A 19,605-nucleotide genomic window follows, 5' to 3' on the forward strand; every position below is an offset into this window, starting at 1 on the left:
CCACCCTCCCTCCCTCTGCTCCTCCTCCTCCTCCGCGCTTCCGCCCCGGCGCCCCGCGGCTGGGCGCCCGGCGGGGCCGGAGCCGGAGTCTCACCATCCCGGAGCAGAGGCTGATAACGGCGGTGTGCCGCGGGCGGGCGTTGACGTGCCCCCGGTAGAAGCAGTGCTTCACGTCGGCGTCGGCCGCCTCGGCGTAGAGGCGCCGCTGGTCGGCGGCGGGTTCTCCCAGGAGGCTGACGGTGAAGAGCGGGGCGATGAAGGCCGAGCTGGCCGTCAGGTTGAAGAGGAACTGCTGCCCGAAGGCGGAGAGCCTGTAGTGCGCCTTGGGGGAGGCGGCGGCGGCCGCCGTCCAGGCGTCGGGGGCAGCGCTGGTGCTCCGCCGCCGCCGCCTGAAGTGGACATCGGTGGGGAAGGGCTCGCCAAACTCATTCACCCGGGTAGGAGTCACGATCTCGTACTCGCTGAGCTTCTCCAGCAGCTTGGCTGCGAGGGAAGACAAGCACATGCCCCTGAGCGGGGAGGCCGAGCCCCCCCACATCCCCCCGTGGGGGGGGACGGCAGCCCAGCATCCCCCCGGCTTTCCCCCCCCCTCTCCGAACACCCCCTTACCTTGCCTGGGGTGCAGCTTCTGCCTCCTCGCTCCTATCCTCAAGCCGTCGATGAACAGCGTGGTGAGTGCCAGCGCCAGCGGCGCCAGCTGCATGGTGCTGCGCGCTGTCCTCAGCGGAGAGCAGCCTTCCCCCCGCTTTCCTCGGGCTCTTCTTTTCCTCCTCCTTTTCCCTCTTTTTTTTTTTTTTTTCCTTCCCCTCTTTTCTTTTGCCCCCTTTCTCCCCCCCTCCCCGCCCCCCGGTGCGCTGCCGGGGGGAAGGCGCCGGAGCCGGGCGGTGTTAGGGGCGGGCGGGCCGGCGGGGAGCGGGGCGCCGGGGGCCGCGCATGATGCGCGGGGGCGGACGGGCCGGGACCGACGGGCCGGGACAGGGGAGCCAGCCGCCCGCCCGCCTTCGCCTGCCTGTTCTCCCTCGCTTTCCGCCTCTCCCCCCGTCGGGCTGGTGGACGGGGCGCTCCCGGGAGCCAATTTAAGGGGGCGGGCTCCATAGATCAAGCAGGAGAAAAAGATCCCGCCCTGCAGGAGCAGGGACAGCCCTTCCTCTCCCCCCCCCCCCGCCTCTTCTCCTTCCAACATGTCACTTTCTTTCATTCCCGAGGAACGCCGGAATCGCAGGTTTTCGCCAAGAAAAGCCCTCGCTGCGACTGGACGGGGCGGGCGGGGGGAGCCCGAGCCGCGCCCCCGGCCCGGGCGGCCCCCGCCGCTCCCCGGTAAAAGGAGGTTTAAAAACCCAAAGTGGCCCGGGCTGAGCGACACCGGCTGCTCCCCGATCGGCCAGGTCCCGGGGGGAAGAGCCACTTTGTCACTCACCGGGAGGAAAGCGGAGTTTTCGTACATAATTGATGTTTTTCCTTCTTTTTTTTTTTTTTTTAAAGACAGGTCAAAGAAGCGTACCGGCAATCGAAGAATCCCCTGGTCTGACACTTTTTATAGCAGTTGTTTTCTTCTGCATGTCTCAGATATGAGGCGCTTAAAGCAACTTTTGTTTAGAGTTGTTTTTTTGTTGTGCAGTTTTCAGGCGCCCTGTGGGAAAAGAAAGATTATTTCCTTATCTGAGTTTATTTTGTATTACAATTTGGAAGTTTTATATAAAAATTTAAGACATCCTCTAGAGCTAAACATAATTAAGCATTGTCTTCTACCCTTCCTCAAACCAAAATCTTGGGTTCGTTTCCGATGTTTGGGGGTTTTTTTCCAAAATGGGGAAAGATGCAATGAAAATTTGAAGTCCATAGGCAAGGCAAAAGAAAATGGATGGTTGGAAGTTCAGATTTGCATTTCCATAGAAAATTTCAAAGTTCTGCACTTTCTTCACTCAACTTTGGGACAAAGAACAGAAATATCAGTATTTGCTGCAGAAAGGGAAAGCTTCAAAAAAAATCAGTTCATAATCCACTTCTGGGCAGAATAGCACTTCCTGGCTCTTCTAAACAAACTGGTGAAACCCTACAAACCTCCACCATTAGCAGTAAATTATTAATTTTGTACAATAAATATAAAAGTCAGAGTAATCAAAGCATCACCTGCAAAGCCACGTGTCTTTAGTGCTGTGGCCAGCTGGCCGGGGCTGGGGGAGCTGCTGGGCAGGCCCTTGGTGGCAACTTGGCACAACTGAGCACGGTGCAGGAATTGCCACGTTGATGGAGACCCAAGTCAACATGCCTTTGGGGTAAGGCGTAATGGCACACAACCTCCCAGCGTGGCGTTGTGCCCATGCTTATAAACCACGTTTAATTTAAGTCTGTGATGCTTACCATAAGACAACTCACCCAATATTGGCTTTGGGCGCTTGGCAAAGCTGGGATGCTTCCAGACGTGGGTTGCTTTGCGTGCAGTCATCTCCGACAGTGGCGTTGGGTCTTCTCACTGTATCCAGCCTTCGGGCTGGCATGAGCACAGCCACGGCTGCTTGATGGCCCCCCATTTCTGGGGAGCAGAGGTGTCTCCCTGCTTCCGCTGTGGGTGTGTAGGAGCAGTGATGTGCCCATTCTGGTAGGTGTCATCTCCTGCTGGGAGCATCTCTTCCCAATCACCAAACGTGGCTGTATCTCCATGCACTCACCTGTTTATGAGCAAACTTGGACCAGATTTGCTTTTCATGCTGCAAAGGGTCTGCACGGTAACGTCTTCCTATCCTTGCAGCTAATTGCTTGCTCATGCACACACATTAAGACAGAAACCCTCAGAAGAGGAGCAAGACCAAACTATTCTAAAATAACTTCAATCTGCAAAGCCTGCTGGGGCTGCCACGCAAACCCCTGGCTTGCACGGCCTTTCCTGGCTCCGCATGAAAGAGCGTGGCATCCCCACCCTGTCCCACACTGAATTGTGTCCTGATTGAGTCGGAAAAGCCACCGAGGTCCTTGGGCTGCTGGATGAACAAAAAGGGGAATCTTGTAACACCATCGCATAGCAGCCTGGGCTTCCCTCTAGGGGGGCTTTCTCTGTCTCATCGTCAAATAAATGATTTAACTCGTAGCAGGAGTAATGTCTGCTCCCTGAGCTGCGGTGCTGCTCCACCAGGCTAGCGGGAGCACCCCGTGCTTTACCAAAGCCCTGACAGGTCTTCCAGCACCTTCCCACAGACTTCCATGAGTGCCCCAAAAGTTTCAGACTTCACAGGGAGAGGGATACGGGGTGCTCGAGCTTGGGATAGTCATGGCAGGGGAGGAGGCGGCTGTATCCTGTGCCCAGGTGGGTGCAGACGCGTATCCCGGGAGTGCCGGCGCTGCCAGTCGGGCATGTTGAGCGATATGAAGCTGCCGGTCAGCAAAGGGGGCGCGAAGAAAAGCGAGTTGCCTGAGGAAGGAGAGAATGAAAAGCTGAGCATAGCATTAGGGCTGAGTCAGAGGGGTGGAGGCTTACGTGGAGCGAGTCCTGCCGGTGTCCTGGGAGAGAGGGGTGCAGCCTTCGCTCATCTCCTCCGATCAGGATGCTGTTGGGAAACAGGTCTGCTGCTGGTTTATCTGGGTTGCAGAGTCCCCCAGGGCAGCCGCAGCCCCCCATTTCACAAGCACGCCGCATCCCACCGCTCCCAGCCTCAGCATCCCCTTGTGCTGGGTCCAGTGCTGGCGGCGGCTGCCTTGCTCCTGTTCAACTCACCGAGGCAGGAAAACCTGTCAAAGCTTTGCATTTTTTGTGTAGTTTTCTACAAGGTAACCTGTTAATTTGGCTCTGGGGTGGGGTTCAAAGATGCTCAGGAGCTGTCACGGAGTGAGAGGTGGCAGCATGTACCTGTGACTTGAGTGGATTGGACCCTTTTTGTCACTGAGCTGAATGGAGCGAGGCCAGCTGTAGAGGAGCATCCTCACGGGCTCGCTCACTGATCTGAAACCTCAGCACATAGAGACATGAGGGAAGGCATGAAACAAAACCCCTCCATCTATCAGAAGAGAGGAGTTGACCCGTGGAGGGACTAATTAGGTCTCAATTATGGGTCTGAAGTGCTCCTGGGACCAAATCCTGGCTTTGCAGTGGCACGAAGCGTGTTCTAGGAGTGTGGCATGACTGACAATGCCATTTCCATTGATGTACGTAAGAGTTGTACGTTGTGCAGCATTTTGAATCTTTACAGCTGGAGATTAGGAAGTGCACAAGGAAAGCTGTAGCGTAAGTAAACAGATTATGTGGAGTTTAGAGAAACTAAGCTACAATCTTAAATTCAAATAACTTTCCTATTAGGAAGGATCTATTAATACTTACAGTATGGTAATTGTGCAGACTCCAAGTCCTCCCCCAGTCAAAAGTAACCCCTTAAGAGCCCATACCGGCCCATGGAAAAATCCCCTTAAAACACTGGGAATTTTGCCTACATAAATACTGCAAAAGTTTGAGCTGCAAATGCCTCTTCTATAAACTACAAAATGAGAACTCGATCACAACAGCAAAACTTCAGTAGGAAATTTCAGGCAGTGCATGCTGCTGCAAGAATACACTCAAGGAACCCCAGTTTCCTGCAGCTTTTGCACTGCTTTTCACCCTCATTACCATTTCCTTTTCCCCATAGGTGAGGGCAATCCCCAGTCACTAATCTTTGTTCTTTGCTGCTCGGCCTCTCCCGGTAAGCGTCATCTTCCTTTATCTGCTGCATCCACTCGCTTGCCCAACGATTATCCCAGGAGGCAGACTGTTTCCCTTTGATGGTTTCTCTTCAATGCCACAAGATAACCGAAGACAGCAAACATTTTCTCCTCGTGTCTAATCTGTGTGGTCAGAAAGTGAAAGATTTCGTTCCCTTCAAACAGTTGACCTCTTTGCTGGCTGGATTTCAGCCTCTCTTGCTCATCTGCCTGTGCTGGTAACAAGGATACCGCTGCTCTCTGCTGCCTTTCTCTCAGCTTAGGAAGCTGTTCCGCTCACATAAAGGCTTCTCTTTAAAGGACATTTTCAGCAATAGCGTCAAGGCTGGATTTTTAAGTCGGTTTAAGCCTTCTGCATTTGTTTGGAGGGGCTGAGACTTGCAAGTTCTTGGTGTATGCTTAATTTTCAAACTTGTTGTCTGTGCCAAGCCAACAATTATTTTTTGTGATCCTGGTTAAAAGAATTTAAACATACAGTTTAACTCATCTACGGTAGCCATTCTGTAGACGGAATGGAGCCTTCCTCCATGGGGCGCTCTGTTCTTCCCCCGAGCTGTGTCCCGCGTAGGGTGCTGCTGCCATCAAGACCTGGATCGCTTGGTTGTTTTGGGTTTGCTCCTCTGGGCTGTAGAGGGCTGGGAAGTGGTACCTGCCATTCACTGCAGCACCAGCACAGCACTTTGTCACTGCTGTCACAGCTTGTGCTCTGTGGGCCTATATCCTGTCCCCATTTTTGGGCCGGTGGCAGAGGGAGATGTGAAAAGATGCGCCTGGATGCTGCAGAGCAGAATTCATAGAATCATCGAATGTTTTTGGTTGGAAGGGACCTTTAAAGGTCACCTAGTCCAACCCCCCTGCCGTGAGCAGGGACATCTTCAACTAGATCAGGTTGCTCAGAGCCTCATCAAGCCTGGCCTTGAATGTCTCCAGGGATGGGGCCTCCACCACCTCTCTGGGCAACCTGGGCCAGTGTCTCACCACCCTCAGCGGAAAGAACTTCTTCCTAATGTGGAATCTAAACCTGCCCTGCTCTAGTTTAAAACCATTGCCCCTCGTCCTATCGCTACGTGCCCTTGCAAACAGCCCCTCCCCAGCTTTCTTGTAGGCCCCCTTCAGGTACTGGAAGGCCGCCATAGGGTCTCCCCGGCTCCTTCTCTTCTCCAGGCTGAACAACCCCAGCTCTCTCAGCCTATTCTCACAGGAGAGGTGCTCCAGCCCTCTGATCATCTTCATGGCCCTCCTCTGGACCTCCAACAGGTCACATCCCGGTCCCCTGAACACCGAGGTGTGCACGCTAAAGTGGCTAATCCAAGGTCACCCAGGCAAACAAGACCCAAATGTTGTTCAGCTTGGTCCTCAGTCAAACTGTGCAACTCAAATGTCTTCCCAGGCTGTGCCCTGCAGCAGGAGCTGTGTCCCGTGAGATCCATCCCTCGGCACAGAGGCGCAAGCTGGGTGCAGTGGAAATGCAAGTATCACCCTGTCCTTGGAGACATCATCCTTGGTCCTTGCCTGGGTGGGGAACCACCATTTGGGAACAGAAGGTGAAAGAGGAAAAGCAAACAAGTCTCTCATATTGCTCTGCTCACACGCAAGGAAACTGGCTCTCAGTTTGCCTCAGAAACAACTTTGACCCTGGAAAACAGATAGATGAGTAGCACCTAGGGACTGGGTGGGAAGAACAGCAAAGCCCATGTAGATGCTGCAAATGTGTGGGATTTTCAGCTTCAGGTCAGCACGGATGGACATAATGATCCCTTGAGGCTTTCCACTTAAAACTGCTGGTTCCAGCTCACCCCTCCCCTGCTCCCAGCATTGCCGCAGAGCATTCGCACGCTGCTTTTGCTTACACCTCTTATCTGCCTTGTGGAAAACGTGTGCTCAGAGTCGACCAACTTCTGGGTCTCACTGCAGCCTGACAGTTCCTTTGGCCCGACAGGCATTTGTAGACCCATCCCCTACCCTTTTTACTACAGGTGGCAATCTGGGACAGGTCCTACAGTAGCTGAGAAACACTTAATTCTGGATCTTCTGATTTTTGTGCAAATTAAGCCATCAAGCTAAACATTATGTTGCTTTATCCTTTGTGTTTGACACACTAGAAATCAAACAGGAGCTCAATACACTCCTCTTGACTTGTGATGTTATGTACATATGCATCTACGCTGTGTTCCAGGTGCCTTTGCCAAAGCATTAACAGTAATACTAGGAGGACTAAACAGAGCAGATGTTCCGTAATCCCACACCAAAAGGGAACGTTGGAAATTCTGCAGGTACAAAAAGCTTTACCCCTCGAGCCATGTACTTTTATTCATATAAACTGATTATCATAACAGCTCTGCAATGTATCACCATCACCTTATGAAGAGGAGACCGAGACAGTCGATTTGGCAAAGGACACGGAGTTGTGGATTTCTGACCCTGTGATCAGTTCCGCCCTCCCACCCAAGCCTGCACGCAGCGTAAGCATACAATGTCATATTTCAATGCAGGGATCGTTAAACTGTAAAACTCTATTTTAGAGGGTTGTTTTCATTCTTTCCCCAAATAGTAGATTGTCTCCAGAGACAATAAAATACAAATATCCATTAGAGTAGGAGAAAAGCTAAGCAGCTTTAGAGATACCAAGTGCTTTTTCCCTGAACTGTTTGATTTCCCTAGGGGTGTCACAAGGTAGCCAGCTAAACGCAAAGCCTTCTCCCCGAGGGAAGTCTTTGCAATGTTGTTGTATTTGCATAGTGGTAGAAAACCTGTACGTCTTACAAAAACATCAAAACAATTGTCAATAGCTAAAAAAATGGGAATCTTTTAGGCCTAGTCCAGCTCCTGTAAAAATTCATGAACAAAACTTCCACTGACTCGGAGAAGCGCAGAATCAGGGCCTATGTGTCATTTCATGGAGATATTTTACATCATCGCATCATGCTCATCAATATCCACCTGACAAGAATATATAACACCCAGTATTTCATTACCAAGATGCAACAGCTTGAAAAAACATTTCTCATTAACCTTGAAAAATGGCTCCGATCCCTAAGGTGCATCACCAAACCCCTGAGTGTTTTAAAATGCTGCCCAGGTAGCTGAGGGTTGCCAGCGCAGACCGGCACAGGGAGGGAGAAGATAACCTAATGGCAGCTCCATCACTTGGTACAGCTGCTGACATCACATCATTGCTAGAGCCAGAAGGGGCACCACACCAGAGCAGTGATGTGGGATTGCCCCCATGATGCTAAAGAAATAAGAGATGATGCTTAAAAGTGATGCTGAAGATGCCACTTCCAGCAAGTGTCCAACTTGCAGGGTGAGCTGAGGAAGGAGCTCTCCTCGCTCCTACACTCTGGCACACAGTTTCCTCATCTCCTCCGAAAGCAGCATCGATAAGGAACGGGCTCAGGATGCTTAGATGGTGGAGAGCCAGCATATAAACATGTGACAAAAATCTAAAAAGGGCTTTGGTCCCTCCCCAACACTGTGGAGTTTGCCCTGGGTGAGTGAGCGGTGAGCAAGTTCTATTTTCAGCCACGCACTCTGCGAGAACCTGCCTGTTTCTCACGATGGCTACCGCCTGCCTGAGCAGTTGGCCACAGCTAACACGGGATCCCTCGCTCCAGCTTGTGCCCGGATCATTGCTTTGCTGTCAGGTGCCTGCAGCCTTGGCTTTGTTACTTAACTTCACTGTCAAGCTCTGCTTTTGCAACTGAAATAGGGCCCTTACCAGTAAGAATTCTGTGTTTCTTAAATGATGGAGTTTAAGTGAGATGTTAAGGAGCAGACTCAGAAGTAGTGGGATGCAACCAAGGGACAGCAAACTCTGGATGATCTGCAAAGCTGAAACAGAATTGTCCTCTCCTTGCCAGCTGTTTCCATCAGCCATCTCTGCTCCATGCCTTCCTGCTTACTCACTCATTAAAAACCTTTTTTGATGGCAAAGGCAAACCTGGAATCCACACTTTCCCCTCACAGGTGCAGGGAGAGCTACACGAATTATGTGAATTGGCTGCAGCCTTCGTAACCACATTCATGTCATGCCACTCCGGCTGGGCCGCCGTAGAGAGAATTAATGGAGTGTAAAGCCCCGTTTGGAAGTACACAGCGTTTCCGGCTTTTCCCTGTAACCCCCCTTCACTCCCTTCACAAACCACATGAGAAAGGGATCTCCCCAAAGAACCACAGCTGGACGCTTTGGGGTCACGATAGAAAGAAATGGAGTATTCACACAGCCAGAGCTGACGGGTTCGGAGCTGGCTGTGATACTTCCAAGGGAATCTGTAGTCCTGAAGACTAAAGCCTGCTAGCAACAATCCTCTTTTAAAGTTATTGTATGGCTTGGCTACAAAGATAAGGCACCAGATGGCTCGGGAAGAATTTTTAGGAGACAGTTGTGCTGGTATGCCTGGAAGGATCTTGAGAGTTTACGTTTACAATAGACTATTTCTTTGGAGGCAAATGTTTGTCAGGATCATCAGTTTTAATTACTTAAAACGTAGGCTGTTTCTAAATGCAGGCAGTGTTAAGAGGAGGCTTTTTTCCTGACTTTGTTTTTTCCCCTGAAGAGAGGACAGCCAGCAGGAATCCCTTCCTTTCGCTTTATAGGTAGCAGATTGACTCACGGAGACTAACATTAAGCAGTTTTCATCCCAAATAGTATCCTGCAGCACTTTCTTTCAATGATGAATTATTCATTACACGAGGAAGTATTTCTTTTTATCTGTTTTCAGTCAATGAAGTAAGCAGCTAATTTTGTCAACTCTAAGCACACAGAAACACGGATCAGTCCTCAAAATTCCCAAGACTTTTCATAGAATCACAGAATTAAACCAAGCCTTACCTTGTCTTTTGATTGCAAGGAAGGATGAGCTGGGACAGGATCCATGAAGATACCAGTAGGAACAAGCAGTATGGCTGAAAGAGTTAGCTAGCAACCTGCCGGTAATCTAGATGTTGCTTTCATACACCCAACTTACTTCTAAAACAAAGCGTGATCAGTTTGCAATAAGGATTATAACACTATTGCCTACAATCAATATCAGGGGTTGAATTTGATGACACCAGGAACAGAGCTCCCATATACCCAGTTTGAGAGCATGACTTTTTTTTCCCAGCCAGAAGTGTTACCCAGGCACCATTAGAGGATTTGGGCCATTTGGGCCTTCCTGATAACCATGGCCCCGCCGGAGCTCCTCATCACCTGCAGGTCTATGGCAGACCCAAGGAGATGCGGAGGTGGACACCACATCTTGTATGCCTGGAGATACGACAGCTCTGCTAAAAAGGTACCTTTTATCCTACAATACACGTATGCTGGGATATACATGTCATATTTTTCAGGCCTCTCTACTTTCTGTATACACTGGAATATAAATAACATTACTGAACATTGGTGATGGGAGTCAGGCTCATGTTTGTGAGACAGCTGTTTCCGCATTTTCGCCCCTTGTTTTATCAGCTTAATTCTTAAATATCCCTAACATTTCCATCCAGAATTTTTAAAGGGAGGAAGCATGACTTGGAAATGACTGTAACATGAATGGATTTGTTGACTTAACTGACATTGTTTTGCTGTGATAGGGCCTACCGAGGGACCAAGACCCCTTTGTGCTAACTGCAGAACAAACACAGGACTGAAAACGGAGCCCGTATCGGAGCTCCCCTGCCTTATCGCACTCGGTTAATGCCTTACTCCGTGCTAGCCAGCCAGCTAAGAGTGGCATTTGTTACAGGGAGAGGGAAAACTCATACATAGCAGCAGCATTGTTTCTCTATACTGGTTTCATAGCAGGTTCCTGCCCACGGCTCTTTGTAACTCAAAGTCCATATTCGAAACAGAGAATTGTCCAAATCAGCCATTTTATCTACCAACAATATACAAACATCCAACAAGGTGGACGTTTGTGTTCCTACAACACCAGGACAGGGAGATGCTGGCCCATAGCTGAGAGCCCTAGACCCGTCATAGCTTGTGAGCCCTGCAGCATCTCCCAGCACACATGGGTCAACCAAGCACCCCGAGATCCAAAAGAGCACCCTCCCAGAGAACAGATATACAGTACTAGGCTGATTAAAACAAACACATCCTTATCCTATTTGATTCTGTGAGTTAATTAACCCCTCTGAACAGTGAGAATGTAACTTTGGAGCCCTGGCTATGTATATAGAAAACCATCTGGTTTAGAGCAGCAGTATCTAATTGACTGCATGACATTTTTTTGAACACCGCTATGAATAGAAAATAGGCCTCTAGGCCAGGAGTCAGCAGCTTTCAAGATCTGACTTGCTTCTACCAAGAGCATCAGGAGGGATCCAGTGTTACCACCTCTCTGCTGCCTTGGCAGCGTCATAACAGCTCTGACCAAGAGCCGTCCCCACGGCCCTCCTCTCTTGCAGCTGTCCCCGAGCCATTCTTCTGCTGCACAGCACAAGAAACAGAAGAGGAGCTTCTGTACTGCTTAAACACATAAGAACTGCTGCCCTGTTAGGGCCATTTCATGCCATCTGCAGGGTATGCCCGTGGTGACCATTCAATGGTGACACGGTAGGGACACGGTAAGCTCACAGCAGTGCCGTACCTGAGCACCAGTCTCTCTTCCAGGGATCTGCCATTGGTTGGCCCATGCCAGAGGTGATGTTCTTGCGCCCTTCTGCCTAGCTACTCCAGGAGGAGAGGGACCTGAGTCCTGCCTAGGGAGATACAAACATCATCGTAACTCTCACCCTTTTGCAAATGCAGTGTTGGTGGTGAAAACTCGACCTTGCACTGCCCTATGGTCTGAGACTGATACCAAAACCACGATGGTTTAGCTTCTGCTGAACCCCCAGGAACACACATGGCTGTGGGAATCCCAGATTAATGAATTCTGACTAAAAAAACCCAGCACAGTCTCAATGGCGTGCATGTGCAGCCAGGCTGGGATTGCCAATGAGCTTTTAGGGAAAAGGGCTGTGAGGTCTCTCAGTGCATGGAGCTACAGTTACAGCTGTCAAGGACAGAAGTCCCTTTTGCTTTTCTACCTCATTCCCTAAGACTTTTCTCATGCCCCAGCCTTCTCCTTGTGTCCTTCCTTCAGGCCACATGTCGTCCATCCAGGTCACCAAGGAGCTGGGTTCCCGTGCCTAGAAACCGGCTCTTGTCTTATCGGCAGATCTTTTTCTTTCTGCAGCCATTGAAATCTATAAGAATAAGACAACGCTTGAGTAGGTTTTTAATCTAATTATACTTATGTTTACTTGGCAGAACCTTAGATATTTTGCAACCAATTTATTTGACCCAGCAAAGAGCTTCCAGGAGAAGACATGAGCGTGCAATACGGCGACACGGATGTCTGCTGTCAGTTAGTCTGAAACGTGGTAGAAACGCACGCTTCTCTGTCCAAGCCCTTTGGCAAAAGTGCACGTAGTTCATTTCTTGATTTCAGGAAATACGTGCAAATGCAACCAGCCTCACCCTGCAGCTGGAGGTGCCTGGGGTACCCCGCAAGTGTGGGTACTGCGCTGCCTGGCCCTTGTGCCACAGCCATCGGCACACCGTCCCCAGGTGGCGTACAAATAGCAGTGCCCTTGGAAAAACTCACACGGAAGATTTTGCAAGCGCATTTGCTGGTTGAAATTTTGTCCTAGAGCCTGGAATCTCCTGCAGTTGTGAGAAAGGAGGTTCCTTGTCATTTATAGCTGAGGTCAGTGGAGGGCCAGGGCAAGGAAGTCTGTACTGCAGCAATTCGTACTTTATCTTGTTTATAGATGTAAACAGAAGGTTTACGCTTCCGTTACTGAACTCCCCTACACCAAAAATGTTCAATGCATAAAGGAGGAGCGCGATAGGCAATGTGCGTGCACACATACTTATTGAGCACGTTTCAAGAAGTACAGTTAAAGAATCCGGTGTTTCTGAAATATTTGACAATTGGGAGTCCCTTGCAGTGATTGAAAAACCCAATCTATCTGCAGACTGTGGGGTCATTCCAGGATCTCCATAGGGTCTGGATGTAACTCCTAAGTCTCTGATGGACTTGGGTCAACATCCATTGAAGCCAAGAGTTCTTTCATGAGCTTTAGGTCACTCCCAATTGCTTCTGAAGTCATTGCCCAGGCTTTTCTCATTTTAGTCACAGTACCAGAGTTTTGTATCATTTGAAAAGCTCCAAGGCAAGGGACATATGGAGCCTACAAAAGCATAGTTATTGTGCTAGCTAGTTCTAGTCCCATGCCAAGCAAATTATTCATGCACACTCTGTGGATAGGAGGCACGAGCTTTCATGTGGTTATATGGATCAAGGGAGGAGAATTTGGGCCACTGACTCAGCCTGTCAGCAATGTTTCCCCCTAAATACAGCCACGGAGCTGCAAAGCAGATTTCTCACAGCACTGACGGTGGGGCAGCACTCTCCTTGGAAAATGTGACCCCTTATTTACATGCCACTTGGAAACCAGTATCACATAAGGGAGCCAAACTCTTCCAAAAGTCTGGCCTTTTGATTACAACCTTTCGTGAAAGTAAGCGTTTGAACAAAAGCAGCTTAGAGATAGCATTTCAAACGAGAACAAGGCGGCTTGCCTGGGACAGGAGCAATAGCAAACCGCCCAGCCCGCTGGAGACATGACCATGCTACATGATGCTGCGCTCCAGCATCCAAAAGGAAACCCGACATTCAACAGGTGTTCTGCTTTTTGGGTAGCCTCATGGAAGGAGAAGGGGTTTGAGGAGACACACTACAAAAAGGTCCTTTAAAGGCACCTACTTCTGCATTTCAGCTCCATGACCAAAGGGCTTTTTTTTTGTGCTTTTTTTCCTCTCAATGGATTTTATTCAATTACGACTGCAGTGGCTACTGCAGAGTACGGGGTACATTCCTGCTCCAGTCGTCTTTGTGTCCACTTGGCAGCAATCCTGAACACCCAGAAAAACAGACAGTTGCTATTTTCCTCCGTTTTTACTTTCCCCTTAGAAATATTTCTTATTTGGCCTTGCCACACTGAAAAAAAAAATATTAAAAAATTCTTATGATCCTTTCATAAAGGAATTAAATTTACTCTATTTTTTTAGTTAGTGGAAACACAAAAGGCAATCAGCTGACTGTAATTGTACAATAAAGCCAAGAGTAGTTCATTTCAGTCCTTGTTCCATAAGTCTTATATAATTCAGACCTGGAGACAAAAGCACTAAGGTCATGGATTAACAGTGGCTTAAAGTTGAAAATAGCCTGAGGAAGTAAAGATGACAAAGTAATTACTAGTGGGCAAATCATATGTTAATGGGTATGGGAATTATTTAGTGTATGACATTTAATCAATGCAAATGGAAGAAATATAAAGCAAATTCAACTTTTAAGGTCTCCATGAAAAAATATATATATGGCTAGTGTCTATAATTGAAATAGATCTACAAAAAGGGAAGTTTGAAATGACAATATATGACAAGTTAAATTTGAAATGACAATATACGACAATAATACTTTGTAATAATTAAAACGGTTGTTGAAATACAGAGATAGTTCTCGTGAATAGTGCTTTATAAGTTTGCTTTTTCCAGTGATGTATAAAACTAAAGTCTGTGCCATTCAAATGAGGCACCAAGCAACTGAAAAACACACTGTGCAGAAACTCATCCCTAAACACCTGCCATAAATGTCACTTTTCTAGGTAAAAGATCACAGTTCAGAGATAAATAATTTTGGCAATTCACTTTACTATAGCATGTGAGGTAAATGACATCAAAGCCTTCACATGCATACCCAAACAAATTAGCAAAAGTCCATAATAAAAGCTCTGGTGGGGTCAGTGCTGGAATTTCACAAGACACCTAGCAATATTTCATTAGGATCAACTACTAGAGGAATTACAGCTGGTACAATAATAATTGCTGTGCCAAAGATAATTGCAGAGATTGCAAAACACAGAAAAATTAGAAAAGGAATTCTGTGACAAGAATGCCATGCAATTTTTTCCACAACAAATAAGGGAAGAAAATTAGATTTCTAAACAGAGGATGAACATTTATTTGCCAGGGTAACAGCTACTGCCTGCACAGAAACCATCCCTCAGAGCCCGTGGGATGTTCAGAACAAGGAGCAGCTGAACACGTCCCCGGAGAACAGTGACAATTAATTTTTTTAGTGCTTCTATGCTAAAAGAAATGACACCTGCACACATTATTGCTGTGTAAAAAAACCCAACATACAGCAGTAAAAATTCATAAGAACTAGCTCCGTTATTGATCAGACCCCCCCCCCAGCCTTATTGCCCAGGTCACCTTATTTGAAGGCGGGTGCCTTGTCTCTGCGATTGGGACTTACTGGGAGAAGTTCATCTTGGCCTTAATTCATAGCTCAGAGCAGAGAGTTTACAGGGACCTTCTGGGTCTTTGTAACACTGCGTTAGTAACAACAGAAATAAAACCACTGTCTTGGGACCATACACCTTCTTTTATACAAACATTTCACCTCAAAGTCTTAAATAGGGAATAAACCAATATGTAGTCTTATAAGTCATCTTTGTTTAAGTTCATAGTGTACCAACCTACCGCATGCATTCCCCGTGTTCAGAACACCTAGAAACCTCTATTTATTAGTAACCCATCCCAAAGTAAATGTACTATTTGAGTCATAGATAACGTACTCTGAAGAAGGCTGTTAGCCAGGTCCTGTGGGTACAGGAGGGTAAGGTGCTCTTGGTTATTTAACAAGAAAAAAGAAAAAAGTATTTTCCATTTCAGAAGTGAATTTTCTGATTCTCTGCGTCTTATCAGCCACGTAATCCTACTTAGTGTTTTAGCTGTTGCACACACAAATTGGTGGCTTTGTGCTGTTCCTTGTCCAGGGACAGTAGATGTTAGTGCCTTTGGCATGTAGCACTCAACTAAGGCAAGCACTGAAAGCGTTAACTCAAAGGCAGGATTTGGTTGAGGTCCTATTTGGTTGAAGTAAAAAGTAAATAAATATAGGATTTACTGCAATTTAAGGCTTAAGACGAGGTCAGATGCCTGTCATCTCCAAACAACTCTCAATCAGCAAAAAATAATCCTTCACAAAAGAGATTGTTGGTTTTTGGTGCAAGTTTTTTTCTGGAGCAAATGGAGCCATATATTATTCCTCTGTAGAGTGGAGGGAGGTGAAGTATAAACTCAGCTGAAAACTTATTCAGGGCTTCTGGCAAGTGCAGGCCAGAAGCGTGTGATTTGTGCTGCTTACCAGATCTCTGCGTTTCATGAATCCCAGATGACGTGCAGCGGAATCTCTTTAAAAGGCTGTAGGAAGTTAGAACTGTCATCAACTAATGAAGAGGGCAGGGAAAAGAAAACGGAGCAAAAGGGAGAGTGGGCTCAAAGCTCTGCCCCCGCCCCGCACAAGGGAGGACTCACTCGTGGTCCTGGGAATTCCTGCTCCAGAGCCACCTGCCTACAGGGTTAAATTTCTTCCCCTCCTTATTTCAAATGAGGGGAGTCAACCCGACCTTTACTTTCAGATCTGAGAGAAGCCTTGAAAATGAGAGCAGTGAAGCTGTCCAAACGCAAACACTGGCTACAACAGACCTATTTATAAATAGTTTAGAAGAACACCATGAACTGCAGAAGGAAGGGAATTTTCTCCCCTTCCCCCCCGCTCCCCAAGTTTGCTGCCTCAGTGAACACAGCGGCATGCTTGAATTTGCTTTCTTACATACCAGGAGACCTGTAGCAGAAAATGAGGAGAAATCCACAAATGCAGGACCCAATTCAGTCAAGTGGCACCAGCTCCAGTTTTGCCGCAGTGCCTGAAGGGGCTGTTCTGCAAAGCCAGTCCCCAGTCCCACCACAGTCCTTCAGGCTTTTGTTCATCATCCTGTCTCATGGGAATGGCCCCTTGGATGGTGCTGCTGAGGGGAAAATCCCAAACCAGGTCAAGCGGCAGGGAAGAGATCTACCTCCAAGGATGCACCATCCCTGGAAACATTCAAGGTCAGGTTGGACGGGGCTCTGAGCAACCTGATCTAGTTGAAGATGTCCCTGCTCGTGGCATGGGGGTCAGACTAGATGACCTTTAAAGGTCCCTTTCAACCCAAACTATGCTATGATTCTACGAAAGAGGGGCTGGGGACAGCCTCCCAGGATGCCTCCATCATTCTCTTCCACTTCTCTGCAACCTAAAAAGGTTTTTTTTTTTTTATAGAGTTCATAAAGAATAAATAAACAAACCGCTCAACTGGACTGACTGCAATAGTAAGTAACACTAAAAATTCAGAAAGTGAGAAAACAACCCAAAATAGCCAACACCCAAGCCCTCACGAATTCTCATAACAGTTTAGATTCATCAGAGCCCCTGACTTGCTAACAACTCTCACTCATGTCTACGACTAGCACGCTTCTGCCGGGTTGTTACTTTCAGTTTTGAACTTTAGCCCTGCAAGGAGTTGTCTCACCAGATGGTTAACCTTTGTTTTAAAGGACGTCATAAGTAAAAACAAACTCTGGCCTTACAAAGCTGCCCTGTTTGTACTATTTTCCCCCCAGTTACTTGGAAAAGTAATCCAAAAGATTAAATTTCCATTTTCTGAGAAGCGTTACCTAATGGCAAACCAGTGGCGATGTCACCATGCAGATGATACAGTCACTGAAGTGCAGCTACTCGGTCAGCAGAGATAGCTCAGATGCCTGAAAAAACATTGCAGAACAAGCATGTAATCCCTTTTCTGTCTGGCCCGCACACAGAAACACTGAGGATCAAGGCAGCTTTCTGGGACCTGACCTGGACAGGCTGGAGAGCTGGGCAGAGAAGAACCTAATGAGGTTCAACAAAAGCAAGTGTAGGGTCCTGCACCTGGGAAGGAAGAATGCCAAACACCAGTATAGGTTAGGGGCGGACATGCTGGGAAGCAGCTCTGAGGAGAAGGACCTGGGGGTCCTGGTAGACAGCAAATTATCCATGAGCCAGCAGTGTGCCCTTGTCGCCAAGAAGGCCAATGGCATCCTGGGCTGCATAGGGAAGACTGTGGCCAGTAGGTCGAGGGAGGTCATTCTTCCCCTCTACTCTGCACTGGTGAGGCCACAACTGGAGTACTGTGTCCAGTTTTGGGCTCCCCAGTTCAAGAGGGACAGGGAACTACTGGAGCGAGTCCAGCGAAGGGCAACCAAGATGATTGTGGGGCTGGAGCACCTCCCTTATGAGAAAAGGCTGAAAGAGCTGGGACTCTTTAGCCTGGAGAAGAGAAGGTTGAGGGGGGACCTGATTAATGTTTACAAGTACCTAAAGGGTGGGTTTAAGGAGGACGGAGCCAGGCTCTTTTCAATGGTTCCCAGCGACAGGACAAGGGGCAATGGGCACAAGCTGGAACATAGGAAGTTCCGTTCAAATACACGGAAAAACTTCTTTACAGTGAGGGTGACAGAGCACTGGAACAGGCTGCCCAGGGAGGTTGTGGAGTCCCCTTCTCTGGAGATTTTCAAGACCCGCCTGGATGCAGCCCTGAGGGATGTGCTTTAGGCAATCCTGCTCTAGCAGGGGAGTTGGACTAGATGATCTCTAGAGGTCCCTTCCAACTCTGAAGATTCCGTGATTCCGTGAAAATTACAGCAGATCAGAGAGTCGGCTGGTCGTATTCTGTATTATTTCAGAATAATACCTAGCTACCTGTAATTATTGACATGTCTTGGTTTCTCCTATCTGCAGACATCACAGACTGTCTCTTACCCCCGTTTGAATCACATCACAGATGCCACTGGAGCATACAAGGACTGGGAACAGAAGTCAATCAAAGACGAGATGCAGAGAAGAAAAACGCATGTCTTTGGCGCGTCGCTATAAACAAAGGTTAACCCACTTTCCCTCGTTTGTAGGTCGCTGAAAGTCAGTGAATTTTACCAACCCAGACATTTCCAGCTACGTTTGTCTTCTGTTTGCCATCTCTTTTCTCCTGAAGCCTCTCTAACAAACTTCACGGGTGATTTCTGGAGTCAGGGTGGTGTCTTTGTATTTGTATTTCATAGCCCTCAGTAGAATTGTTTTCCGTGAACTCATTGGGTTACTCCTGAACTCGGGAGGCTCACAGAGAGCCAGCTGTAGGAAGGAATGAAAATTATATTCCCCCCCCCCCCCCCTTTTTTTTTTTTTTTTGCATGGGTTATAGTCAAAGACAGGCTCCTCTCTCCAACCAGCTGCCTGAAACATCCTGTTTCATAGGAAATGAGCCTGTATATGGGTTAGCTCAAAGGGCCATTGAGCAAATTGCTGGCTACATCAATGGGAGACTTGCTCTTCTAGGATAGTTTTGGCTAAGTTACTTTAATTTCTCCCAGGTCTACTTTTGAATTAAAGGAGAATAAGAAAAAAGTAAAGAGGAGAGGCGGGCCCACCGCGATGGCCAAGCATGGCAGCCCCCACCTTGGGCAACCTGCTGGTGAAAAGGCAGAGTCCCCAGACATTCAGGCACATCTCAAAAATCAGCTCCAAGATGACCCGGTAACACCAAGCGTGACAAGGGAAGGAGCCCTGAAAGTCCTTGTGCCTGCACCAAATCCCTGACATTACTAGCAAAGCACCCATAGAATTTATTGGCTTTGGATTAAGCCCGTTAGAGAAACAGCTGGAAAGGTGAGAGTCTTTAATTAAATGGACAATAATTTATGAATTACATTGGATGCCTCACAGTAAAAAATAAACTGTTTATTAATAATGGTTTTAAGGCTCAGTTCCTGTTTTAAGCAAAATAAATTTAAGTAAGCAGTCCCAGCTGAGGTTCTGGTGGGAGGGAGTTTACTGGAAAAATTAAACAAGTTGAGAAAGAAAAAAGCTACTCAGAATTTACTAGTGTTCGTTTGCCATCTCTAAGGTTTAGGAGGAAGGTAGGGCAACCTAGCACTTGTACTTCAAATGTTTTCAGGAACCACTAGCAACAGGTATAATTCTCCTTTGGAAGAGAATCGAGAGTCTCAGAAAGTCTCTCATTTCTTAT

At 47.9% G+C, this 19,605-nt stretch overlaps 1 protein-coding gene and 1 long non-coding RNA gene across 6 annotated transcripts in view; one reads left to right on the forward strand and one right to left on the reverse strand.

The window, feature by feature from the left end:
- ADAMTS9 (ADAM metallopeptidase with thrombospondin type 1 motif 9) overlaps positions 1-1,321 on the reverse strand; it is an 87,387-nt gene extending 86,066 nt beyond the window's left edge. For all 3 annotated transcript variants that reach the window (XR_008468683.1, XM_054216096.1, XM_054216095.1), the window contains exons 1-2: positions 610-1,321; positions 95-483 (exon numbers count right to left, since the gene is read on the reverse strand). Coding sequence is in view for 2 of the 3 variants with exons in the window: in XM_054216096.1 (XP_054072071.1) it covers positions 95-483; positions 610-1,198 (978 nt within the window). In the remaining variant the exon portion in view is untranslated. The remainder of the gene's footprint in view (positions 1-94; positions 484-609) is intronic.
- LOC128915568 (uncharacterized) lies at positions 302-19,308 on the forward strand. 3 transcript variants are annotated; one of them, XR_008468686.1, is made up of 5 exons: positions 302-437; positions 9,792-9,962; positions 16,827-16,876; positions 18,324-18,464; positions 18,950-19,308. It is a non-coding gene; the product is annotated as an uncharacterized LOC128915568 (long non-coding RNA). The 3 variants fall into 3 exon arrangements; XR_008468684.1 differs by having other exon boundaries at positions 18,324-19,308; XR_008468685.1 differs by lacking the exon at positions 16,827-16,876 and having other exon boundaries at positions 18,324-19,308.
- The last annotated feature ends 297 nt before the right edge of the window (positions 19,309-19,605 follow it).

This window comes from Rissa tridactyla, chromosome 10 (genome assembly GCF_028500815.1).
Source record: "Rissa tridactyla isolate bRisTri1 chromosome 10, bRisTri1.patW.cur.20221130, whole genome shotgun sequence".
In the NCBI taxonomy this organism is placed as follows: Eukaryota; Metazoa; Chordata; class Aves; order Charadriiformes; family Laridae; genus Rissa; species Rissa tridactyla.